Source organism: Pseudochaenichthys georgianus, chromosome 8, assembly GCF_902827115.2.
Source record: "Pseudochaenichthys georgianus chromosome 8, fPseGeo1.2, whole genome shotgun sequence".
Classification (NCBI taxonomy): Eukaryota; Metazoa; Chordata; class Actinopteri; order Perciformes; family Channichthyidae; genus Pseudochaenichthys; species Pseudochaenichthys georgianus.
The window spans coordinates 14560837-14588742 of NC_047510.2; the positions used below are offsets into that span (position 1 = coordinate 14560837).

General features: G+C 44.9%; 1 protein-coding gene across 2 annotated transcripts in view; it reads left to right on the forward strand.

The window, feature by feature from the left end:
* The window catches only part of znf385c (zinc finger protein 385C), a 159737-nt gene that overhangs the window by 126054 nt on the left and 5777 nt on the right, over nucleotides 1–27906 (forward strand). For both annotated transcript variants that reach the window (XM_034088464.2, XM_034088465.2), the window contains 4 exons: nucleotides 4840–4950; nucleotides 8470–8668; nucleotides 26714–27082; nucleotides 27177–27364. In XM_034088464.2, the coding sequence (XP_033944355.1) occupies nucleotides 4840–4950; nucleotides 8470–8668; nucleotides 26714–27082; nucleotides 27177–27364 (867 nt within the window). The remainder of the gene's footprint in view (nucleotides 1–4839; nucleotides 4951–8469; nucleotides 8669–26713; nucleotides 27083–27176; nucleotides 27365–27906) is intronic.

Genomic DNA, 27906 nt, shown 5'->3' on the forward strand with positions numbered 1-27906 from the left:
AATTGAAGACATGTTAACCCCAACCGACATGTAAACATCATTTTGTACGCTGGGGCAGGAACTACCTTAATTTTATGTGTCAGGGTTGCGAGCCCCATACTTCATAAATTCAGTTTCAATGTTCAACCCCATGATCAGGTAGAGGGATAAAGACAGACAGGCCATAAAATCATGTCCTTATTCATCAACTCACTATCTTTACTGCCAGACCTTAGCCTCCAGTACGTGTCCCATAAACTCTCCCCCTGTCAGAGGCCATCCCTCAGGTTTCGGCGTGCTAATCTTCATTCAAGCAGGGTTTCACCTCTCAGCATTCTAGTTGTCACCTCAGTATCAGCATCTCTACAGATGAGACCCTTATTACTTTGCTTCGAATGTCAGCAGCAAACTGTTCAGTTCTCAAGCACTGAGGCTCTGAGGCTTGCCTTCCCTCGGTGCCTGGAATTAAAAGCCTGTATCTTTGATCCTTTACTTACCAGCGCTATATCCATTGTCGTTTTGTGTGAGTATGTATGTGTGTAGGCACTTCTGATATCTTTGATCCATAGTTTCACGGTATGTGTGTGGGTTCACCTCCCTCATCGCACACTGTGAAACCATCTCCAGTTCTGTAGTCTGTAAATGAAACATAAGCCAGCGCTTTCTCTCCTGCATATGCTTTACACCTTTTCAAACAAAGGCAGAGAGGAGGAGAGAGGGCCACACAGACATCTGGCTGGCTGGTTCAGACAGTGGGTGACATGTGCAAGGGGTGGGGGGGGGGGCAAACATGTGCTTCATGTGTGTGATGATGTGCCATGTGAAAAGTGCAGTTTATTCACTTGGTCTGCCACCCACTGCTGTAGGTCGGGGGGTCGCCTGTACTGCCCTATGGAGGAGGGAGTTTGCCTTGCAGCAGTAGCAGCATGGAAAACAATAATCCTTCTAACACCCTCATGTATTTGTATTGGTCAGTGTTATGATTATGTTTCAAAGGTGCAATTGCTTTTTCTATTCTCAATATTATTGCCTTGCAGCTCTGTTCAAACCGTTATGATGACTGATAAAAACAATGTTTGACATTCCACAGCAAATATATTTCAGAAGTAGTCAAATAAACTCATTGGGGGGGCTACATGCTTTCTTCTTTATCATAAAAGGGAAAAGCATTAAAAACCTTTACTGAGGGAAAAAAAGGCAGTAGATTATGAATGCGTGCAGCACCGCGACTTCACAGGAAATCCAATCAATTGCAAAGATATTGAGTTCTTCAGTCATTGTTAAGGAGAATACAACTCGCAGTAGGACGGGAAATCAACCAGAATGCAGAAATGGTGATAACTGTGGGAGTAACATCAAATCAGTGTCGCTTCAGTCCCGGGAGGAGATGATTAGCCTCCATAACACACTGTCTGACGGCGCAGCTGTGGCATTAATCACAAAGTCCATTCAACTGGGAGCCCCAGGTTCTCTTAGCACTGATAAGGCCCACGTTGTCCCGGACGTGTGCAGGGGGGAAGATGAATGCACCTGTCTTCAAAACTAAATATCCTCTGGTCCCTCGCTGTCTCTTATCCCCCCCCCCCCCCACCTCTCTCTTTCCACCTATTTCTCTCTACCAATCCTGAAACCCCATCACGTCTCAGCCGCCCGGCGCAGGATAAGTCCTGTCTGCACCAGGATGGAGGGGGAGGACGGAGGGCTGGGACAAAAGACTCATTTATAGCAGTCGGTTCAGGATGGCTGCGGACAGACAATGGGCACATTCTTCAGTTCCCAAAATAAATAGCTGTGTGCAGCCTGCTCTGCTCAGGTGCACGGGGGGCAGCAGGAGTGGGAGAGCTAGGTTTCAGCGGTCAGGCTTCGGCTGGGGAAGGGAAAAGTCAGTTGCTCCCAGAGGTAGCTTTTAGTCATGTAGAAGAGGCCAAAATAAAGCAACAGAAGCAGAGAGAGCCCTGAGGGAGAGATATACCTCCTGCATAGTGGTTTCAGTGTCAGGTGTGTTTATATTCCCTCTCACACCTGGCCTTCTTGAGGAATCCATAGTAAACAGACGCCACTCTTGCAGAAGAGGCAGCTGCAATGGACGAGCCACAGCTCTGTGTGTGATAGGAAGGGATCTAATGCTGTTCAGGCTTTTGTATCAGAAGTTAGGTAAGGCAGTGTGCCAACCCTGATGCCATCGATACAACAACACCCCCTGATCTCTGGGCAGCTGAGGCGTTCTGCCGTGCCACCGGTATGGTTCCAGGGATTGGTGTGTGAGAACAGCGCTCCCCTTGCCATCCTTCTGCCATGCGAACAGAGGAATGAACTGGGCCACCCTGGGGGTTAATCTAAGATTATTGTTATATGAAGGGTGCGTCAGTGCAATCAGCTGTCATGATGGCATGCAGACCTTCTGATGTAGCCTCGTCTGTAACTGTTTTTAGTAGGCTGTTCGTCTGCAGACAACACACAGACGGTTAAAACCTAATTATGTCGGTCCAAAACCATCTTCTCTTTGGGCTGCTCTCATGACAGAACAGACACATAGCTGAGATTACAATGAACTCTAACTGCATTTAAAATATGAGCTGTTGCCTGGCTCGTAACAAAGTGAGAATACAGCTGTGATAAGAACAAATCCATACTATAAGGGTTAACAGGAGTTCCCCTTAGATACCTATCACGTAGGTTTGATCTATAGTAACTTAAAATGTGATTTGATCATGTCCTATCTTGTTACTTACTGTAATAGAAGAGTATCACTGTGGAATCTCTGTGTTTACCTTACATCCATTCTTTCAAAGCGCTGTCTGTAGGTCTATAGTGCAATGGCTTTGCTAGATGTGTGTTACTGAAAGAGAGTCTTTGTTCAACTTCTTTAATGTTGTCTTCACGCTCAACTATCTCTGTAAGTATCACAAACCTGAAGGAGAAAATACCATGACGAGGCTGGCCAGTCGTAGTTCCTTAAGTCACTGGGAATTATGTCTACATTTGTATTCGTCGGATCATACTTATCCATGTGGGTCTCTTGATATAAACTAACATCTTAAGCGACTGGTAAGGCGTTCCTCACAGTTAAAAAGGAAGAAGGGATATGAAAGTTTGAAATGCACTACGGATGATACAAATATTGCCTGCAAATGTGAAAGCATTTTGAGGAGTATAATATCAGTAGGTTGTAATTGGGTGATTTTATGGTATTGACCCAGGAAAACATTCTGTAAATTGAACATTTGACCGAGAAAACAATATTGCTGAGAACATTTGTCCGGAATCAAATAACCTAAGGATCAAAGATACGCTCCCACTTATGGTCTTGATGTATAGTTGCATTTTATAAAGAAGGCTCACATGTATAAAATATAGTATAGACCCTTAATACAGAGGTATACATCTAGCTTATTACAAATGGCTTGTTAAAGATGACAAAGATCATTGGCATCCAGCAGACATCTAAATACTCTTCTACTTATGGACCTTCTTGGGCTAGGGGGAGTAAAGCGTTTAGATTTTGATGCCATTTTTTCAGAATTGTTGCTATTTCTATCCTGGACACTTGCATAAAGCCCCAGCTCTCTATATACAGCATACGGTCTGTTTTGGCTCGGCCCCATTTTTTAGGTCTGGTTGTTAAATTATAGGGTCTTTGTAGTGGTTAGAGGGTGGGGAGTTCTATTAATATATTCCGCCCTGTGAGAGCAGGGGGCGGCAATGGTGATCGCTTAAGCTTGCAATGCATTATGAATTGGCACACATCCTCATTATCTAACACCGTGACCAGTCACATACAGCAACAAAGATTGTACACTAGCAGAATGTCTTATGTCTTTACAATGAGGGAAATTAAGATAAAAAAAGCCACCAATAACCATATCTGAAATCCAAATATTTGTGCTTTGATTGTAATTCATAACACAAAAGTACTCATGTGTACAATAAAGTGTCTCCCAGACCTTCATAAGTGCGTACAGGGACGTGCTTTCAGGCATTACATTTCATAACTTCATTGGGCTGACGCTTTTATCCAAAGCGACTTACAAAAAGTGCAAAAAGCATAAAGAGTCAAACTCCGAACAACAAGGAAAGTGCAGATATTTTCACTTCAAGCAAGTCATACCATTGAAAGTGCTGGTGAATTAGTTACGAGGCCTAAATTAACTTTTTAAGTAAATTAACTTTTTTATTTAACTCCTAGCTACATTTAATATAGCAGGCACAGGTGCAATCATTGAGCCTTCGAGCAACAGCACCGATACCATATATACTGAATATTGCTAATTAGCCTACAGTGTTATGAGTAAAGCTAAATGATATTGCTAAGCATAATATTTGAAGCAATCAATCTAAACTCACTGTAGTAGGAAAATATTTCTACAACAGAAATTGTTTTGGAATTGTGGTATTGTTAAAAAAACGAGTGCAATTAATATGCTAATGCTTATACATATGTTAATCAATATGAGTGGCATGTTCTCTTAATGCCCTCTGGTAGCAATCAGGAGGTTTTAAGATTGTGGCAGTACCACAAACTAGAGTCTCCAGAATTAATATTCAGGTTTATCCACTCTTAGATTTAACAATAAATTAACAATTGTACCACCGTGACGGGTAGGATTTTTTGCAGGACTGTTGAATTAAAAATGCATTTGTTTTATCTAACGTTAACCTATCTTATTCTGAGGGGCTGAAACAACGTACCTCTAACTATTGTAGCTGCTGGAAGAATTTGCATGAGATGCTGCACTGTTCTGGAAACAACCTCACCTTACCTCACCTCTGAGTAGTTCTGCAGCACAGGCCATTCTCTTTTGAGAAAATAAAGTCTTCCAGAAGGTCTGTTGTTTACTATCTTTTCTCTCTGTCTCTCAGATGGACCCTGTCCAGAAGGCAGTGATCAACCACACATTCGGTGTCCCTCAGCCCCTCAAGAAGAAACAGATTATCTCCTGCAACATTTGCCACCTGCGCTTTAACTCAACGGTAAGAAATGTTTTAGTGGCTTTATGTCTCTGTGTTTACGGGAATTACAGAGAGGTTGTGGGCATGATAAGACTGAGAGAAAAGCTGGCATGCCATACTGTGAGATATACAACATAAAAGTGATCTATAGTCTAGCCTTAGAGAACATCATCTCTTTGTTTTGTTTTTGAATAGCGGTCTTTTAATTACCTTAGCCCTTATCATCCCCGTTAGTGTGTTTGTGTACGCTGAGTGTTTGTGTGAATAACCAAATGTGGATATATTTGTGTCTTAATGCAAAACAAAAACTACTAGTAAAAACTTTTTGCAAATGATGTCAAAGTTAAGGTTACTCTTTTCATTCGTTTGTTCTACTTATGTGCATATAACAGTTTGTTAAGTTTCCCTTTCAGTGATTGCATGTGTGTGTCTGTCTGTTGTTTGGTGTGAGGGATTAGACAGCAGGGAGAGCTGTCGTTTATCTGCAGAGCGCAGAAACAATCAGCAGCCCCAGCAGGAAGCAGCATCCTCGGCTCATCGCTCCATTTTTCCTATCCTTGCCACCCCTAACACACAGATGTACACACACTCGCACACGTACTGCACACTTGCTAATATGCACACTAGAGCACAGACTTACACACATAGACACACTGGCAAATTCCCATGATATTAATTGCATATTCACATAACCAAATAGATAATAGTCGAGAAAGCCCTAAGACAACTGTTGTCTGGGCAAAGTAAAAGCACACTCTTTTGGTCTCCATCTTCAAAGAAGGGCTGAGGCACAGGAGACAGGGAGCTGAGGGGGAGAGGAAACTCCGACGTGCTCCCAACACACAAGAGCAAATCCCATTCCCCGCCTCCACACTCCGACTTAAAGGAGAGTGTCAGGTCTGACTGTTGCTTTATCTGTCTCTCTGAGAGCATGAATACTTTCCTAACATTCCCATGTACCCTCCTCTGAGTTTGCTCACACATTATACCAAGCTATCCTTGTACATAATGCTCAAAAGTGAAATAAGTAACCTTTCTCTGCTTCTCAGTGTAGCACAAAGAACAATCTAACACCAGTTTATAATCTAGTTGTTGCTGACCTCCTGTGGTTATACTTAGCTGCAGTGATGTAGAGGTGTACCTCAGGGCGTGTTGGTGCACTGTGACATAACTGCTGGGTGTGGTTGGGGTGCAAAAGAGCAATTTTTTTTATTGTACGAATGCTCTAATCAAAGATAAACTTCATTTGCGTACCCGACCCGTGATTCGTATCAACACACAATGGTATGGGTTCTTCCTTCACCCATGCTACACCCTTCCAAGATGAACATATATCTAGACATCAACATTTTTTTCCAATACTCCTCTGAAAAATATCCAACAAGCAAAAGCTCCTCAAATGTCACACTAAAGGAACAGCATATCCCTGGTTTTCCTTTAACCTTGCTGCTATAAAGCTAAATTGCCCTCTTCAATCTGAAGAAGGGAAATGAAAAGGATTGAGAGTTACTTACTACAGCATTTTGCAATAAATCTATCTGCAATAGATTTGATTATATTTCAGGTATATTTCTTTTTTTATACCAAACAAATAGATAGGAGGGCTTCTTCTGTCAATGACTTTTCAAGACAACTAGTGCCGGTATATATTTTAAATGTTATGTCTTTCCTCTTGTTCATCATATTCAATTTAAATCCTGATAACATAAAAGAACACATTCAAGTTACACATATTTATAGCTCAGTGTAACTACAAAAACCTTCAGAGACAACTGACTGGCAAATAGACTGGCTTTTTTACAAAAGGCGATATTTTTGACTGACATATTTGAGGGAAAAACATTCACGTCCACAACCAAACAGGCTGCTCAGTGATTGTCTAATCAGGCAAACTGGCAGATCCATTTGAATTCTATGTCTTTGTTAGTTTTGCTACAGGCAAGTAATTTTGGGGAGAGAGGATTCATTTCAGGGCTTATGGGAGGACTTGTTCCACCCACTACACATTGCTATGCACCAGATAGTGTCCAATGTTTACTTTTAGCCGTAGGATTGCTTAATCACAGGACAATAAAACATCCCTCAGAAGAGTATACTGTGTCCTGCTGGCCGGCATGCTGATGTGAAAACCAAAGCTCATTTCACACCTTGTCCATATGCCTCCTCTGAGACTAAAACGGACGGAGAGAATGGTGGCGGAGAAGGCGCTGGCTGAATTTGTCACATCACGCTAATCTCTGAAGCCATTTCATGGCAGTTCAGTCACACGATGTGCTAAAGTATTGGAGTTGTTTTAACAGATGCTTTGACAGCCACATTATGCATAGGCCTCCACTATGTCACACCATTAGGCTTGCTAATGTGAAGTGTGCATGTTTAACTCCATCCCCAGTCTGCTGGTGTTTACAGAGAGCCAACACAGGAGACAGGTGCTGTGTGTGTGGCTGTTACCTCACAGCACAAATACACATCATATTCATTGCTAATGGGACTTAATGTATTGTTGATGGTAATCAGAGAAATCCAGATTTAGCTCCCACTGAAATTTGTATTTCTCACTTAAGAGTCCTTCAAAATGAAGTCCAGCCTCTTTACTTAACTTGTGTGGTCCCTGAGGATTTGCATGATTTATTTCTTGACGTATTAAAACTGGATGAGAGCTAGGAAGGACACTTTTAATCATGGAGGAAAGATTTACCTTCTCCACATGTCAAATCATATACCCTTCAGAAGAAAAGGCTACTTAATTTCTTAATCCATCACTCTTAATCCGTTTATTTTTTACATTTCGACGGGATGAAATGTATCCGACTCAGTGTTCACTATAATTCGAGTTATTTCGGGACATTTAAGATTCCGTTCACACTTTGGATTTAATTTAAACAAAACCCCTCATTTAGACAGGTCCTAGTTCTGCTCCTCCCTTCTATAAAAGCTTCTATCCAGGAGTCGATGAGGGCTGATCCCCGGAGTTTGTTTGGGCTTTTAATGAGTGATCCCTGTATTGATTTCTCTGCTATTCCTACGTATCCACGCTGGCTCTGACAATAGGGGCTTTGTTCTCAGCTTGAACCGGGCCGTGAGAATTATGAGAATGTGAAGGTAAACCTCAATTCAACCGGAGGGAAATGTGTGTAAACGTTAAATGCTGCATCACAGTCAGTCAGTCAGAATGTGTGTGTGCGTGTGATTTGTATGTGTGTGTTTGTGTGCTCAGATGTGTGTATGTGTGTTGTCACGTGTCTAGGATTTGCAGCCTCTTGCAGCGCACATTAATAGGGTAGTTTTGGAGATGGGATCCTCTTTCTTGTTGCATATTACACATGCAATTATACCTCTGGCCTCCCGATGTGCCAGCGCTGTTATCAGGTGGAAACAGACTCTCGTCCTTGCAGCCAGTGCATGCCTGCAAGAGAGCGAATATTCAGGCGTGCATTTTAACAATTATTGCACGTCTTTCCAGCCGATAATGCATTGAGTCAAACACTCCTTTCTGTTTCCCCCATCCTAATCTGTTTTTTTCCTCTCATTTCCCTGCAGAACCAGGCAGAGGCCCATTATAAGGGCCACAAGCACACCCGGAAGCTCAAAGCCATGGAGGCCCAGAAGAACAGGCAGCGAAGAGCTGGGGAGGCCTCATCCACAGGAAGGGACAGAGACAGAGAACGAGACAGAAGCAAGACGTCCACATCAGAGTCTCTTCCCACGCTCATGGATACAAGCTTAATGGAGGGATCAAGTACGTAAACAAAAATCCTCTCTTGATGATAACTCATGATGTTTTAGTTCAGGGGTGTCCAAACTTTTTTCTCCAAGGGCCACATATAGAAAAACATACAAAGGGCTGGGCCACTTACTAGAGGAGCGGTATATTGCCTCATAAGTTGAGTTAGAAGTTAGCAAAATGAATCAAATGTAGGAAAATGATGCTTTATACTTGAATATACTTTAAGAAAAAACAGCCAATATCACAGCTCTCCTTAAAACATAAGCCTCAGATTGCCCATAATAAGAGGACATAAAGGGTATATTTCGAGCTGGTTATAGAAATAAGTTATTAGGCTTTTTTTATCAACTGAGATTTGTTAGAAAATGTTTTCAACTTTAATTGATGGAATTCATTTGAAAAGTGGGCTTATTAACATATGAATACTACTGTGTAATATATGTTTGCATATATATTTAAGTAGTACAATACAAGAAAAGCAAAAGTTTCATTTGGGGGCCATATTTTATTATACTATTTGAATTAGCTGTGGAGCGATTCAAAATGGCCTGCGGCACGCATTTGGCCCCCGGGCCGTAGTTTGGGCACCCCTGCTTTAGTTCCTCCCTTTTCTCTTTCTAAACCCCTTCCACAAATCCTCCTCTCACATCATCGACCGCTTCCAACCTCCTCCTCCATATCCTTATCTCTTCCCTCCTCCATTGTGTTTATGTTGGAGATTATATCTTCTGTACACCTTCAACATCTTGCCCTTCTGTCGTCTCTGTGTTTCTGTGCATTCAAACCTTTAGCTTATTCAACTTGCACCGGAGCTCGCTACAACTCTCTGACTTGACTTGTCCCTGTGCTATGTGATGGATGGTGGACTACAAAGCTGTGGGATCATGGGATGTCTAAGGGCAAGATATGTTGTGTAAATAAAGGAGCCGGCTGAGATCAATCGAAGCTTCACTGGGGTCGTTCTTACCCCCTATGCCTCTTAATTTCCACTGCTTGACTCTTGTGCTCCCTTCTATCTCTCTCCGTTAGATACAGAGGGTAGCTGCAGAAGCACAATTAGTGTTCTCATTCATAACACTCCGTTCGATGTCTCACTATGGGATGCGCCTTATCGCGGAGAAAACAGAAGCATCAATCTCATTACGCCAATCCTGATTGGCTGGTGATCTTGACGTCAGCGTCAGGGAATTCACCCCCTATAAGTAGCTTGCGCCACAACACATTCTCGCTTCAGAGCACATCTCTACAGTAGCCGGACAAGCTTAACGGTCCACAGACTGAACCCAAATACCCATTTCGCCGGCTACTCCTTCTGCTTCGCAGGAAGACGGTAGTACTAACGCAGTTAGTATTAAAATCGACCTCGCCCTTCTCTCCCCGAGAAAGTAAGGTAGGTCTGATTTTTTAAGCTAGCAGCACACCTGTTGCTAGCTCGCTCCCTCTCTACCGACACCACGGTAGCGAGGAAGTCTTTTCTTTTCTCCTCTCCACGGAGGAAGAAAGGATTAAAGGAGCATACTGTCACTCCAGTCAGTATTCTCCGGGAATAAAAGACCCACACCGTCCTTTTCTCCAGATTAAGGACAAGGTGGTAACATCTTTTTCTCCCATCCTACCTGTCGAGAGCGGGCCCTCTCCACGCCACGAGGCGAACAAGATGGACGCCCCTCTCCCTCACACCAGAGGAGTCAGGGACTGGGTGGCTCGACTCTGCGGCTGCGGGTTGAAGATCTCGGGCGCAGACACACACCAGGTCTGCTCGTCCTGCCTCGGGCTGGAACACGCCCGAGGCGCTATCGACAGCCCCAGCTCGTGCGGACATTGTGTCCGCTTCACCGTTAAGAGTCTCCGCCGACGGTTAGCAAGACAAGCTAGCCTGTCGGAGCAGGACCCCCCCATCCACTGACCCGCCGGCCAGCAGTCAAGACACAGGGGCGTCCGCCACAGAGAGTGAACCCCTCTCCGTGTCGGTCTGGGGCTCATTATCTGCCATGGCTACAGAACCGGAATCCCGCGCCCTGGCAGGCCGGGACCCGGTGACGGCAAAATAAGCTGGGGCTCCCGGTTAGACCTCACCATGGTCTCACCCGCGGAGGATGTCCTCGAGCTGGACTACGAGGAGGACGAAGAAGAGGACGCCTTGCCTTCCTCCTGTCCGAGTCGGATGAATAGGATGAGGACACCTTCATGTCATCGGCTCAGGCTGCAAAGCCTGGAGCGAGGGCTGCTCTCCCGGGCGATAGCACACCAGCTTCGCCCGGTCTGAGCATGGACCTGCAGGCCGTGTGTAAACGTGCTGCGGCCAGACTCAACGTCCCATGGCCTGAAATGGCCAAGGAGACCTCCAGGTCCCGCTACGAGGGAAAACATCTTCCCCAAGCAGCGGGGAAAAAGAGGCAACTCCTTCCGGTCTTCCCAGAGATGTTGGATGAGGTGTCGGTCTCGTGGAGAGACCGGCCCTTCAGCAACAAGGTCCCAATCCAGGGTGCCTCCTCCCTAGACTGTGATGGAATGGAGAAGCTCGGCCTGCTCCGCATACCGCCCATGGAACCGCTGGTAGCGGCCCACCTCCTACCGAAGGTGGGCCCGTCACCGAGCAGGAACCCCACGCTGCCAGCGAAGTTGGACCGTTTTCAGTCGACAATGACTGAAAAGTCCTACAAAGCTGCAGCGTTGTCCGCCAGGGCCCTGAATGTGTCCTCGCTGCTAACCGCTTACCAAGCGGAGCTCTGCGAGGACCTGTCGGGTAACCCGGGGGCAGCCACTCTGGACGAGATGGCAGCGGTCACGGACATTTGTCTCTGTGTCCAACGCTGCGCCGTCCAGGCCACGGGCAAGGTAATGGGGATCATGGTGGTGCAGGAAAGAGCGAGATGGCTCAACCTCACCAACCTCCCAGACCAGGAAAAGGAGGATGTGCTGGATATGCCCATCGTTCCCGAGGGAATTTTCGGCTCCCCTCTCGCCTCCATGCAAAGGAGGTGTGAGACGAAGAAGAAGGAGGACGAGGCACTCCACCTCTGCCTCCCTCGAAGGGTCCAGCCGCTGCCTTCGCAGCAGCAGTCCTTCGCCCAAGCTGCCTCGAACTCTGCTCGGTTTAAAGCACCGGAGAAGCAGAGGTCGCAGCCCACCCCGAGTCCCCAGCCCAGGCTGGAGACAAGGGCAAGCTGGCCTAGAAAATCTCCGGTTCCGGCTGCAGCTCAGGCGCAGCCAACCCAGAATTTCGGCCAGCAGTCGAGGAAGAAGAAGCGAGCGGCGTGAGAGCTCCTCCTTCTCCCCTCTGTGACAGAGCTGGAAGTTCATTCCCCAGCTCTGAATGTGTTCCCGCCGCCTCGAGAGATGCCTCAACACCATCCTCAAGTCCGCACGAACACATGTCACACATTGGTTGATTCTTTTGTTATAAAACATTTGCCGCTGACGCATCCAGGCTTCAGGCCGAGGGCGCAGCTCAATAAAATGAAAAGAAAACCAATAAAACCAATAAACAGCCCGTCAATTGTTCCCCTTCTGAGAGCAGCTACGGCATCTTTCAAAAGGCGGATTACTGGCGGGTCTGTGAAGGCACCACCGCCACACGCATGCGCAGTGCCGGCTGGGGCTTTAAGGGCACAACCGTCACGCGCATGCGCAGTGCCGGCTGGAGCTGTAAAGGCACCACCGCCACACGCATGCGCAGTGCCGGCTGGGGCTTTAAGGGCACAACCGTCACGCGCATGCGCAGTGCCGGCTGGAGCTGTAAAGGCACCACCGCCACACGCATGCGCAGTGCCGGCTGGGGCTTTAAGGGCACCACCGTCACGCGCATGCGCAGTGCCGGCTGGGGTTGTGAAAGCACATCCGTCACGCGCATGCGCAGTGCCGGCTGGAGCCGTAGGGGCACCACCGCCACACGCATGCGCTGTGTCTGTGGGGATTGTCTAAATGGGGCACCACAGTGCTCAGACACTGTGGTGCCCCATAACACAACAAATAGAGACTCAGAGGGGAAGAGACGTGACATCTCAGCTGGCTCTAAGGAGCATACAGCGGGAGATACTCACGATATCTGCTTGGGTTTCTCAAGACAGTTACACAGAGCTACAGACTCCAAGTCACCGTCACCCCCCCCTCGCTTCTCGGGCTATCTGTATTCACAAGCCCGGAGAGGTTCTCTCTCTCCTAGAAAGGAGGGTTTTATCTATAATACCCGCCGAGCAGAGTCAGATTACGCAGACAAATGTCCTCGTAAAGCACCTGCTCAACATGGGTCTCATAATAAAACTAAACCCCGCGCACCACGGCGTGCGGAGAGTACTACACCCGTACTTTCTAGCACGGGGCGCGCCTATGGGTGCTGTCCTTTCACGGAAGGTGGTCACCACGGACGCATGTCTGACAGGCTGATAGGTTATTTACGAAGGTCGCCCGGTGAGGGGTCTCTGGAGCAGAGACCTCCAGCGGGCGCACGTAAATCACCCGGAGCTTTTAGCGGTGTTCCCCAGGCTTTCTGCCTTCTCTCAGAGGACACCATGTCCTCGTGAGGACAGACAACACGACCACAGTATCGTGTATGAACCGCCAAGGGAGGTTGCATTGTCTCCAGTCACGGAGCGTCCACACTACAGCTTCAAAAAAAGCTTGGAGCTGGGCGTGTCTGTAGCTTGGGGATTTTATTCAAGCAATGCGACCAACAACCAATCACATGAATCTCCCGCCCCCGACATACAAAGCAAAAACCCCCGGGGATAATTTTATGGGAGCAATATATATATAAACTCCCCAAACAGGCTACCAACAACTTACCAGTTTCACCCACTGTCTCTGCCACCTCCCTCCATGCCTGGTTCCTCCGGTTTGTATCCCGGTAGGTGAAGAGGGTCTGGTCATACAAAACCGGGTGATTTGCTACGGCGATAGTTAGTTTCTCCTCTGACTTTTTTTGAAATATAGAAATGAACGGCGGGATATCTCTCCCAGCTTAGACGCGGTTTGATTGGCTACGGCTTGAGCTGTCAGATTTTCCGAAACGGGATTTGATTGGCTGGCGCTGGCTACTCCGGCGTCTCCGGCGTCAGAAGTTGAACATTGTTCAACTTCTGACGCCGGAGACGGCGGAGACGGACCGCTCTGCTACCCACAATTCAGTTCGGCGAAAAAGCGAGGCAACGTGACGTCACCCCATTCAAAGTGAATGGGCAGATTAGAGTTGTCGACGCTGTCGACGCTGTAGTGTGGACGGCCCGTCACACACACTGGCACACAAACTGATCCCTTGGAGGGGCAGACGTCTCCTCTCTCTGAGAGCGACACAGGTACCGGGAGTGATGCACCTCAGGACAGAACTACTGTCCAGAGGTGCACCACTCTATGCAGACTGGACTCCACATCCAAGGATCGTGAGTCCGCTGTGGGTGCGTTACGGCAGAGCCGCGTTAAATCTGTTCGCATAAAGAGAAAATGCTCAATGACAGCTGTTCTCCTTAATGCACGATTTAAACGCACCGTTAGGCGTGGACGCACTCGTACACGATTGACCTCCGGGTCTTCTGTACGCGTTCCCACCCCTGGCTCTGATACCCTCAACTCTGGCCAGAGTGAAGGAGCAACGCCACACACTTATCCTGATGGCTCCGCCCTAGCCCACAACGTACGGGCTGGCGGAGATATATCAGCTGTTGTGCGGGCAGCCATGGCAGCCCCCACTACGCAGGGACAGATTGTCTCAGGCGGGGGGGGCGATCCTTCACCCAGAGTGCGGGGCACTATGGGCCTGACCCATGAGTGGTACAATCTGAATACAGTGGGACTCCCTCAGAAGGTGATAAACACTATTCAGAGTGCGAGAGCTTCCTCCACCAGGTCTCTTTATGACTGTAAGTGGAGGGTGTTTGAGGAGTGGTGCCTTCAAGAAGGACACATCTCTTTTCAATGTCCTGTCGGGGTGATTTTATCATTTCTCAGGACTTGATCGATAAACACAGAGCTTTCTCCACGATCAAGGTGTACCTGGCTGCTATTGCTGCATGCCATGTGGGCTTTGAGGGTAAGACGGCTAGCCAACATCCTTTGGTCTGCCGTTTTATAAAGGGAGCTCGCAGGCTCCTCCCTGTCTCCAGGTCGCTGGTGCCCTTATGGGACTTGGCAGTGGTTTTAAATGGGCTCAGAATGACCCCATTTGAACCCCTGGAAGGAGCTGACATGAAACATCTGTCACTCAAGACAGTGCTGTTACTGGCCCTGGCATCCGCTAAACGGGTCAGTGATATTCATGCACTATCTGTACATCCTTCATGCACTCAGTTCGCCCCAGGGCAAACGAGAGTGTTGTTGAAGCCCGACCCTGCCTTTACACCAAAGGTGGTTGGTTCGTGTACCCCAATTGACATTGAGGCATTTCCTCCGCAGCTGGTTTCCTCCGGGGAACAGCAGCAGGATCTGTTGTGTCCAGTCCGTACTTTACGCACATATATGGACAGATCAAAGGAGCTTCGTCTTAATGACCAACTCTTTGTGTCCTGGGGTAACCCTCACAAGGGCAAGCCTGTTACTAAGCAACGGCTCTCCCACTGGATTGTGGAGGCAATTGCTTTGGCCTATACGAGTCAGAGTTTGCAAGCACCTTCGGGTCTGCGGGCTCACTCGACTCGGGCCTGGCTACATCCTGGGCTTTGTTCAAGGGTGTTTCCATCCAAGACATCTGTGCAGATTGTACTTTTGTCCACTTTTACAGGCTAGACGTCTCCGCTCCAAGCGTGGCCCGAGCAGTGCTGGGCACCTTGTTGAGTCGGGACTCTACCTGTTAAGTTCTGGTTGGTGGGTAATTTTCGAGATAAGCTCGTCTGGCAATACGGGAGCTACAATTTCCCATAGTGAGACATCGAACGGAGTGTTATGAATGAGAACTATAGGTTACTTACGTAACCCGAGCACTCAGAGTAACATGAAGTGAGATGTCTCACCAGACGGCCCTTCTTGCTATGGTGAAGCGAGAAGAGGTGCTTATTTTGAATGACGCATGCGTTGTGGTGCAAGCTACTTATAGGGGGTGAATTCCCTGACGCTGACGTCAAGATCACCAGCCAATCAGGATTGGCGTAATGAGATTGATGCTTCTGTTTGATCCGCGATGAGGCGCATCCCATAGTGAGACATCTCACTTCATGTTACTCTGAGACCTGGGGTTACGTAAGTAACCTATAGTTTTTGTGCAGCATGAAAAGAACGACACACAGCTCTCACTGAATTGAGAGGGAGCAAAATAGTGCTGAGAGTTTTCATATAAGGGGCTTTCAAATCAAAGGCACTCAACTTCTTTTACAAACCGTTCAAATGTTTTCATTGGTGGTGTGAATATAGACATTTTAACGTGTTATAAAGAAAGAGGACTGCATTGGTTTCCTTTCAGCAGAATATGAATGTTTACCAAACGCCATTGCTGCAACTTTAGTCAGTAGAGCCAAAATTGCTCCGATGGCATTTTGACTGCAGAGTGAGCCCATTACCTTCTCATGTTGCACTCGTCTGTGTCCACACTTTTCATTTATCCATTGAAGGTGCAGAGCAGTTCCCCTCCCTCTCTTCTACTTTCCTACTTCATCCTCCCCTTCACTTTCCCTGCCCAAAAGAAGATCAGTATCTGAGCAGAATTTCAAAATGCGCCTGGATGCTAGATGGAATATCCGAGATAGCATCAGGATGCTGGGTGTGGAGGGAGACATGAGACACGCTCATGTGCACGTGGATGCACATGCTCACTGTTTTGCCTTGAGCACTAAGACTCTCCTTCAGAAAGGAAAAAGTGGACAAAAGACTGGGGGCCTGATAACACTCATCAAATCTCATTTTAATATTCTGCCGTTGCAAAGGGGGAGCTCTGAAAGAGGGAAGCAGCAGTGGAGACGAAACAAGATGAGTGGAAAACGAAAGATAAGATGAAATTAATGAAGGAGACACAGAGAGAGAGGGGGGAACAATGGGGAGGAAGGGGGTCAGAGGAGAAAGAAAGCAGATAAGTCATTGCCAGTTTTTATGCTGTAAATAATTGTACAGTTCTCAGGCAGTTTTGTGAGGAGGAACCCTCTTTAATAAGCCCAATTGTGTGATTGGCCTAATGTGAAATTGAAATGCAGCAGTGCGAGCCAGTGATGGCAAGCACCACAATGCCAACCTTTAATGGAATAGCGCTCCAAATTAACTACGAAATGAGTTATGTCTGCCATGAAACATACAGCTGGTCTCAGCTGTCTCATTTCATTTCAAACCTTTATTTAACGAGATTGGTCCCATTGAGATCATAGATCTCTTTTTCAAGGGAGACCTGCAGCATATAGGTTCCACATGAAACAATAAAGGACATCATACATTATATTTACAGGATATATTTACATAGTTATAGACATTTACAAGTGCCCATAGTATCAACAAGCATTTCATTTAGCCTAGCTTTAAAAACATGCAGAGGAATGAGATTGCTCAGTTTCAATTCTTGCTGTAGATTGTTCCAAGCAAGTGGAGCTGCGCACATAAAAGCTGTCTTACCTAAGACAGTCCTTCCTCTTGGCACATCTAACAATACTACATCATGCGATCTCAGACAATAGCTGCTTGCAACTCTCTGTGTGATCAGAGAGCAGATATAATACGGGAGTTTACCCAACAAAGCTTTATAAATAAACGTGTACCAATGACTGAGCCTCTTTACAGTAAATGATGGCAAACCTGCCTTGGCATACAGGGTACAGTGATGAGTAAGTGCTTTACAATTTGTGAAAAATCTCAGTGCGCTGTGATAGGCGGCATCTAACTTGTTCAGGCAATAGGCAGGTGCATTCATATACAACAAATCACCATAGTCCAGCACAGGTAAAAAGGTCACAGTGACTAGCCTTTTCCTGGCCTCAAGCAAGAAACAGGACTTGTTTCTGAAAAAGAAACCTAGTCTAACCCTCAGCTTTTTAAGCAGGTTATTGACATGAAGTTTAAAAGTAAGACAATCATCAAGCCAGATACCTAGGTATTTATAACAGGCAACCACTTCAAGTACTTGTCCTTGCATAGTAACAATATCCAAAACAGGCTCTGTTGTCTTTTTAGCTTTTGAAAAGAGCATTACCTTGGTTTTATCAACATTTAAAAGAAGCTTAAGTTCAGCAAGCTGAGTCTGAATAATGTTAAAAACAGCCTGTAATTTAACATCAGCCTCCTTAATGGAGGTACCTGCACAGTACATCACGGTATCGTCCGCATAAAATGTAAAGTAGCTTCATTCACATTTTCACCTAAACTGATATATATGGAGAATAAAAGTGGACCTAAAACAGAACCTTGAGGAACACCATTAGCAATGTTTAACCACTCAGAAGACAGTCCATCAAAGTGAACACATTGGGACCTTTCAGAGAGGTAGTTCACAAACCAACCCACTGCATGGCTGGATATGCCAATACTGAGTAGCCTCTGCTTTAAAATGCGATGATCGACGGTGTCAAACGCTTTGGAAAGGTCAATAAATAGAGCTGCACAACTCTGCTTATTATCTAAAATACTCGTAATGTCATTCACCACTTTCATTGTCGCAGTGATGGTGCTATGTTGCTTTCTGAAGCCTGACTGATGTTTAGACAGGATATCATGTTTACATAAAAACTCCTTTACTTGTTCACTCACTAGGCGTTCGAGCACCTTCGCCAGAACTGACAATTTAGAGATTGGCCAATAGTTATTTAAAATAGTTGCCTCCCCTCCTTTTAGCAAAGGCAAGACATAAGCTGACTTCCATACTTTTGGAATTGTATTTGTGCTGAGGGAGAGGTTAAAAAGAGAAGTAAGAGGAAGAGCAATACAATCTGCAGCTATCTTTAAAAAGAAAGGTTCTACGTTGTCCGGGCCAGCCGGTTTCTTAGGATCTAGCTTAGATAAGGCTTCATGAACAACATTGACAGTAAAAGGAGTAAAACTGAAAGGGTTTTCCAGACCACATTGTTCAGAGTCACGGATTGGGGTGTTCACAGAAGCAGAGTTAGAAACAGAATCAAACATAGAACCGCAGGACACAAAATGCTCATTAAAGCAATTTAGCATAGTAGCCCTGTCCGATATCGAGCCAGATGCTGTGGTAAGGCACGGAGGTAGCTCATTACAGATCTCACCGGTGGATATCGATTTTATGGCTTTCCAAAATGTCCTAGGATTATTTAGCTTTTCTGTGGTAACTGACAAATAGTACTTCGACTTTGCACTTTTGATATTTGAAGTGAAGCTATTCCTTAGCTGCCTAAAACTCAGCCATTCTACCTCTGAGCCTGATTGCCTAGCCTTTGCCCAGGCCTTGTTTCTCTCATGAAGGAGACTGGACAGTTCAGCAGAAAACCAAGGATTGTCTCGTCCCTTCACTCTAAATGTACGCAGGGGTGCATGTCTATGAATGATCTCCATAAAACCAAGATAAAAATAAGACCATGCAGTTTCTACATCAGCACACAGATCGATTTTTCCCCAATCAAACCCAAACAGATCATGAACAAAACCCTGCTCCACAAAATGTTTTATGTCTCTCTTAATAATAATACGAGGTTTAACCTTTTGAACCTTAGTGTCCCTAATTGTGGCTACAACACAGTGATCACTCAGATCATTCGCAAATACTCCCACAGATAAGTATTTATAGGGAGCATCAGTTCAAATGAGATCAATTAGGGAGGATTTATTAGGGGACTTAATGTTAGGGCGAGTAGGACTGTCAACAATCTGAGTAACATTCAGTGAGATACAAAGGTTTTTAAAATCCTCTGACACTGCAGTTAACCAGTCCCAGTTAAAATCTCCAAGTAGCACTATTTCCTTGTAGTCTAGTTGTGATAAAAGATTTTCTAGCGAAGACAATGAGTCCTTGCCAGCTGAGGGGGGTCTGTAACAGCCCACCACCATGACCTGTTGCCCCTTTGCCACTTCTATATTTAAGGCTAAAAATTCGAATTGCTTACTGATAGATTTGGAAACTAATGTGGTTACACTGAACTTATTCTTAACATAAATGGCAACGCCACCACCTTTATTAGGTCGGTCGGAACGATACACATTATAACCATTTAAGGCAATGTCAGAGGCCAAAATTGATTTGTTTAGCCAGTTTCTGATAAAACAATGACGTCAGCGTCAGTCGAGCTCGCCCAGATGCGGACAAAATCTTTTCCTCTTAAACGACACACATACATTGTCATCTACTTTAGAAACACCGGAAAAGTCTGCGAGAGTGTGATTAGAGCTTCATGCATAGAGGTCACTACAGTGGACAGCTATTCAAAAGGGGTTTTCTTGTATATGCATTTTTTTTTTTTGCATAGTTGCACCATCAGTCACTACATAGGACCCTATTGCATCATCCCATTCCACTCAGTGCCAAGTCAGTGTAAGTGCATGATACATGTCTCTAAACCAAGATGGACGACAGAAAGCCACATGGACCAAGTCACCCATCTATATCCTGCCAATCCTTTTATGGAAAGCGTCCCCTGCAGGTATAAAAAAGTTGGTGACATCAAGTAACAACTAAGGAATCATATAATTCATAAATTATCAAAGTATTGATGTTATGTTTGCAGGAAATCATGATTAACCACCTATCCACTACAGTGGACGTCATGCATCACTGGCTATATTTCAACTACAATTCATACTGGTACTGCTGCTGTTGTTCCCAGGGCCGTCCCTCCCTACAGGCAGATCATGCAGACTGTGTGGGGCCTCACCTTGTGGAGGGGGCCACACCTTGCGGAGGGGGGCCTCATCTGAGGCGCACCTATGCGCTTATGTGGCGCAATTAGGGTGGCGCGGCATGGTTTTGCCGCTGCGAGGCTCCACTGGCACTCATCAAATAACTGTGCGTGGGGCCTCAAATTGGCCCCTGGCCCTGGTTATTCTTGAAAATACTTCATCTGCCATATATTTTTGGGCCGTAAATCGATATACTTATGTTATTATAATGTAATTTTAAGTTTGCACATCTTCATTTATCATTTTTTCAAAATGTACATCTCTTCAGTTCAAACCCTGAACGCATACTGTCCACCTGAGTGGACATATAAAAATCTCTTTGAAAAAACTAGATTAAAAAAAAAAAAGTTCAAATCTTGTTTTTCATGCACCAAGAGCAAAAATAACACTTGGTAAACAAATCCTGACTGAGGCTTTCATAATTCATGCATGAAAGGGTTAAGAAGCAGTCCTGAAGAACCATCATCGCAGGAAAACAAAAAAGACAAACATATTTTGTCGAGCAGATTGTCTGTGACAAGGCAACTGGTAATTGTTTGTGCAACACATCCGAACCTTTGCAGGGGATGCCCACTGCGGGTAGCAGAACAGACCTGAATCCAGTAGACTTCTCAGAATGACTAGAGATCTTCTCATAGTCCAAAACAGTTAACAGGCACAGCAGAATCCCGATATGGGCCATTTTCCCAGACCAGCACACAGTATCCGCGATGTTCCTGGAGCAAAATCAGCACAGCAGCAAAGGACAGGCGAAAACAGCAGCGTGGAAGCACTCCGGTCCCTCCGTGGTATCCCCGGGGTGAAAGCAGGCCTCTGCAACAGCAGAACCAGGACAGGTGGAAAGCAGGCCCCAGCCGTGGTAAAATCCTCTTCCGCACAGCAGCACACGCCCGGTGGAAGCAGGCCAAGCCCGAAGCGTGGATCCACTCCGTCTCTCCGCGACGACTCCGGGGTAAAAACCTCTCCAGTACAGCCGTATTCTACAGGTGGGAGCAGGCCTCCGTAGATCGCAGATCGCAGGCAGCAACAGGTGGAGCCGCTCCGCCTCTTCGCGACGTCTCCGGAGGAAAAACACCTCAGTACAACCGTACTCGACAGGTGGGAGTAGGCCTCCGCAGATCGCAGACAACTAAAACTACTACTTGTATAAGCAGGGATGGCTAAAAGTTTGTAAGCAGGAGAGCTAGATGCTAACAGATGCCAGATGCTAACAGGTAGTACGAGCCTGTAGAAATTGCGACTGCCTCCAATGATGATGTCTGAGGGTAATGCCCACATTGTCTGCCATCAGGAACTAATAACAAACCTGTCGGCACCCAAGCCCCCAGGAAGTGTGCCGGACTCAGATGAAAATATTCGTGCTGGTCAAACGGCGGTACTACACTTCCGTTTGGTTGCCAGGCCCGGAAACACTTTTTCCCATTGACTTACATGGGGAAAGAGTGGTCTGTAAATCGTTGGATAATTTTTTTTAAACTAAATAAACTACCCAGTATGAACACTTGTATAGCCCTTATTAAAAACATTCGTTCCTCAAGTTGTAATAATGTGCTAATAACGTTATTCTGAGAGTTATTTCCCTCTGCATTATGAACGCGCATCTAACCCACGGGACCGCGCCGCCCGGCACGTTCATGTTACGTGTCCCAACCAAACAGGGAGGGTGGGGGCTGGAGCTATTGGAGCTACAACGAGCCGTTAAAGGCAGAGAGTGAAATTCAGTGAATACACGTAGTTTACAGAGATGCTGTTTGAGAAACCAATGTGAGTTGCGTTTATCTTTACCCATGGATGCACAATAAGAACGGACCCATATCGTCTTACTGCCACCCCACGGAGCTGTAATACTGGATATATTGGGCTGTATGATTAAATCTTGTACTGTAAATGTTGTATTAAATAAAGTTAATATTACTTATTATTATATATATATATATATATATATATACAGTGCATATATACAGTGCAATCATTCTTTCATGCTAAATGAAGCTCTGTTGCTTGGATATCACTAGATCCTGTTACAGCATAATATAAGTACATAACGATTGATGTGAACATTAGCATAATGACTAGCTAGCCGCTAGCTGCTAACTGCCGCCTCGTTAATATCAAATCCATCATAATAACAAATCATTACCATGCTGTCATGAACGTGCGGTGCTGTTACGTGTACGCAAATTGACGTGCTTGATGTGAACGAGCATTTTGGTTAAAGTTGCGCATGTGCTATGAGCGCACATACGGGTACTTCTCAGGCATGCCGGGTAATCTGTGACGTTTCGCTCTCTCAAAAGTTGGGCCATTTTATCATCATGCGCTAATGAGCAACTCTCATAGGAATGAATGAGGCCTTCTGCCTCAGAATAAACACACTCTACACCCCCAAGGTCAGCCTCTTCAGCTCCAAATGAAGAGCCCTCTACCATTCATATATATGGACCACATTTTGACTGTGAGCTTCTACATAACGTCCCTCGTTTTTCCAATTATAATTAAATTATTAAACTAATTATGAAACACAATGGCAAGTTTATTTGGAAGAGTAGAATGGGCCAGGCCAGCGCCATATAGCCTTGACAAAAGGTTAACAAAAAAACAGAACACTTCAGAATGAAATAGAACATTTGAGTGTTCCAGACTCAAAGCAGGTCCATTAACTAGATGCTCCAAACATTTTATAATGAACTATAAAAATTAAAAAATTAAATGTGTTTTTTTACAAGGACTTAATTCAAATGATTTGCTATTTCTTCGAAGATTGAAGGTTACAATTTTCAAGGGCTTTTTTTAGTAGGATGGAATTAAATGAATGAGTTTTGACAATTTAAATACTCTAAATTGACTACCAAATATCAACAATATAAACTTTTTCATTATATAACTTTAGCAAATGATGTTAATGAACTAATGTCAGATTATTAAAGGACTGTATTATTTGTTTAGATTGTATATAAATCCATGAAAAAAGGACCTCACTTCTCACTCAGTAAACATATTCCTGAAAAATGTATGGTTTTGATGTAGTTTCAAGTCTTCAATACAAATGCTTGATCATTTTCTCACTGTGGCCTTATCTAGAGCAGCGGTTCCCAACCTGTGGGCTGCGGCCCCCTAGTTGGCCGCAAAGGCATTGCAAGTGGGCTGCCTAATAATTTCATGTTTTTTAATTTCAATTATTATTTTTATTTTTATTTATTTGTGTACAGGCTACAGCAGGGGTGGGGAACCTTTTTCCTCTCAAGGGCCATTTCAATTTTTACAACATCCTCCGAGGGCCGTACAAATGATTGAACTCAACCTCTGCTTAAAAAAACTAAAATCATAGTCCATTCATTTTGCCTTTCTTTCATGCTGTGCAAATAAAAAGCAACCTCTTAATCCAGATATCTTACCATGACTCGTGCATGCATGCATGTGCACGGTTGTGGCATGACCACCAAAACAGAAAGATATGGACACAAGATGTGTGAAAATGTATATCCTATCCATGTGAACATGATTTAAGTGTGGGTGGACCCATCCTCTAGGGGGGTCCGGGGGCAAGTGGGCCCTGTTTTGAAAAAGGTTGGGAACCGCTGATCTAGTATACAAAAGATAAATCTGTGTATGCTTGGCTACCTTGTCAATTGATAAGTCGTCTCTTCCACTGGGTTGTCCGGTTAAGGTGTGTAATTTTGTTTTACAACTTGAAATCTTCCGCTGTGTAATTTTAATTGACATTGACATTTTGGCTGTCTAAAATGTTGACAGCAAGCTTTAGTTCTATTACATTACATTCAAACTTTCCAGCATCTCTTACATTCTAAAAATGTTCTGTCTTTAAGGGTACCACAACTAATAATACAAGAGGGAGGGTGACGGGGAAGAGCAGATACAGCGTTTTAAACCATACAAAGGGATTAATCGATGGTTATAAACCATGTCCCAGACCAACAAAGGAGGGAGTGAGCACGCAGCGAATGAGCAAGTAAGCAGCAGTCTGGTGCCGAGAGACAGAGGGCCTGCATCAATTGTGACAAGCATCTATCAGCCTCCGCTTTGATTGACTCCGCTGTTAAAACCATTTTCACTGGGATTGTCAACACAATAATGATGATTTAAAGCGAGGATTTGATCCCCCGGGGAAGTTGTTTATGTTCTGCTTCGAATCAGCAAGCTTGTGCATAATGTGTCCGATATTCATTTTCTGGTTGGCTGTGGTGGAAGTTCTCAATAAATCAATAGGCTGAATTGAGATCTCTCCAGATGTGTTTACACTCTGAAAGCCTGTCTGAATTAATTGGATTATTAAGAAATTGACTGAATTATTTAATGTTAAAGAAAAAATGATTGCCTGCATAATGTTGATCCAAATGTCAATGATTTGCCGCTGTGTAGTTCTACCCCACGGAGGCCCTGCGGGCACTCCCAATTCGCTGGCCTTTAGCCTGACACTTTGCCAATGTCGGTGTCAGTTTCTCTTATCACGTAGAGGGCCAGAGAGCGAGAGGCACAACTAACACCGCACACATTTTCTTAGAGAAGAGGGTTGCACAGTCTTTGTTTGTCAGTTCCACAGGATGATCAAAAACAACAATTTGTACAGCTTCCCATAAGGCTTGTAACTAATGATTGTTTCCATTATCAATAATGTGCGCTGTTTTTTAATAAATCAATTAATCTTTGCAGTCTTAAATGCAGAAATGCCCCTTTGTCACCGCCGCTTGATAAATGACTGGGATGATTATTAACATTTCCTGTAGACTGCTTGATTAATGGAGCAATAAAAATAACTTTACCGGGGGTTTAATATCTGTTAAAGTTAAAGTTTTTTAAAATAGGGATATATTAAACTCAGCAGGGAACAGCTGAATTGATTCCTTACTGAATGAGGTCCTTCAGGATCTAAGTCTTTGGATTTTTGAGCGCGTTGATTCCCCTCCGCCTCCAAATCTTCCTCTGTCAGGTTCCTGCTAAATCCATCGATCAATATCACTCCCCCCCAGAGACTTCTCAGGTGGCCCTGTCTTTCACATAAGCTCAAGATCATACCAACACCCACCTACCCGAACAGAGCAGTTGAAATCCCTCAGGAGTCACTCTCATTACGCCAAGGGAAGCTCTAATCTTGCTCCTATATAGTTTCTTTCTTCTTTGGCGGGAATGAGAGAGGAAGACCCTTATCTCCAATCATGAATTTACTCTAAGACGTAAAAGGGAAAATCAATAGAGCAGGGTTGTACAGAGGAAGGTTGTGACTGTGTGCGGGAGAAAGCACTAAATGAAAATGAGATATTCAGTGAGCGTAGGGCACAGTGCTCTGGGGTGAAGTGTGTGACTCCCTCGGGAAGACGGGGGGTGAAGGGGAGATGTGTAATGGAACTCCAGTGACTTATGGGCCGGCCCCAGCACTCGATTGGTTTGTTTATATTGACTGAGACCCCGGGTCCACTTGATATTTGAATAGTAAGGGGGAGAGGGAAGAGAGGGGAAGGGAACAAGGAGAAAGCCTGATGGCATTTTTCTAGCCCAAACCAAAACTAATCCAGTGTGTTCCACGTGGTTTAAAGGAAAAGGCTGATAATATATCACAAAATGCCACAAAGCTGGTACTTGAAAAGCCCTATTAAATTGGCTCAAGCACTCTGGCTCAAATGTTGTATTAAAAGAGAGAAAGTTATTTGGAGATTAATTCAGCCAACTCCGTCCTTGCACTCAAAACTGTCAGTCATTCAGAAGAGTTGGATGGAGATTATCAGCAGGCATGCTCACAGTTAACAGTTAACAACCAAATAGGAGTACAATTTACATCAATAAAATAAAGATAGTTAGCTATACATGATTGTCCATGATACAACATATAAAACACACACATTTTATATATACAGTATACACACATGCATCCACATATGTATACTCATACATATACTGTACACATGCATACAATGCATACAATACAATATCACATTCACACAATTAAAAAAGACCACAAAAGACATCAGTTCTCTCTATGAACACACCATGGTGAAGATAGTGGAGAATTTAGCGAATGAGACATATGCTTTCCAGAGGAGTTGTTTGGGACTAACAACAGTGAACATTGGAAAGAGATCAGGCCAAATGCACGACTCCAAATGAATGATAATGTTGCTCTGTAATTGCTGGATGTGTAAATAAGCAACTGCTGACAAGGAAATAGTCAATGTTGTTTTCAGAGCTTGTTTTTCGCTGCTCCCAGGTGGCAAAACAAATCAATTGTTGCAGGTTTAAATGAAACACACTTTGCTGATGTTATCCTCTATATGAACTTCTTTTCTGCAGGTCTTCAGTCTGACCAGGAACCAACCAATCTGGAGGAAAAGCTTGACGAGAGTCCGAGGATTTCAGTAATGCTGACGCCAGTATCTGAGGTTTCCTCCGTGGAGTTGGTCACCCTTTCCCCTCCTCAGATTTCGCCTTCCTCACAGCTCTCAGAGACCGCCTCGGACACCAGCGGCCCTGAAGTCCCCGAGGCCATCGATGCTGAGGGCCCAATCACTGAGGCAGGCAGCCCTGTGGACGCCTCCAGCATAAAGGAGGAGCCACGTACAGATGAGGACCCCGACTCCAACAAGAGCAAAGCTCACCTTCATTGTCCTGTCTGTAAAGTCACAGTCAACTCCACCTCCCAACTGGATGCTCATAACAGCGGTATTAGGCTTTTTTACATATGTTACTGACCTTGAACAAATACATTTTATACATTTACCCTTTCCCTAAAACAGCTCTCTGTTCTCTCCACCAGGTACAAAGCACAAACTGATGCTGGAAGGTCACAGTGTCCTGCCCCGGCGCAGGGGGAAGGTGGTGGCAGCTCGGGCAGGGTGCAAGAGCAAGAGGCTGGCCAGCAAAGGCAGCGTCGGGGTGCCCAGCAAGAACTTTCAGTGTGAAGTGTGTGAGATCTTTGTGAACTCAGAGACACAGCTTAGCCAAGTAAGTGTCAAGAGAAACACAATAATATGTAGGTTGTGTTGCATATTATGTATAGTTTTCCAATTAATAGACCATTGTGAATCGAGGACATTGTAAAATAAAAACTCAAGTCTGTACAAGTACATGTATGATATCTGGTATAATCAGATAAAGAAATGGACAGAAATGTTCATGGGAAGCAATGACCTTTGTGAAAAAACAAAACATAGGCCTACAAACGTTTTGGTTATGAAGTATATTGAATTGAAGTACAGTTGACTCTGCAGGGAAGAGCACTCCTGCCCAATCACAACAGGCAGTGGAGAAAGAGTTGCATATATTTACCTCACCTCCACAGAATTAATCTGCCTGCTCAGTTAGCACTTACCTTACACATGAAGAGATATGAACTTAGACCAAACTGACCTATAATGTTACAATCATAATAGCTATCACAAATGCTTTGCTTTAAAATGATAACAATACTAATTTGAAAGACCTTACATAACAACACAAGAGGCCATTTTAATACCTCCTTGGCTTAAATTAAAGCAGCACTTTCA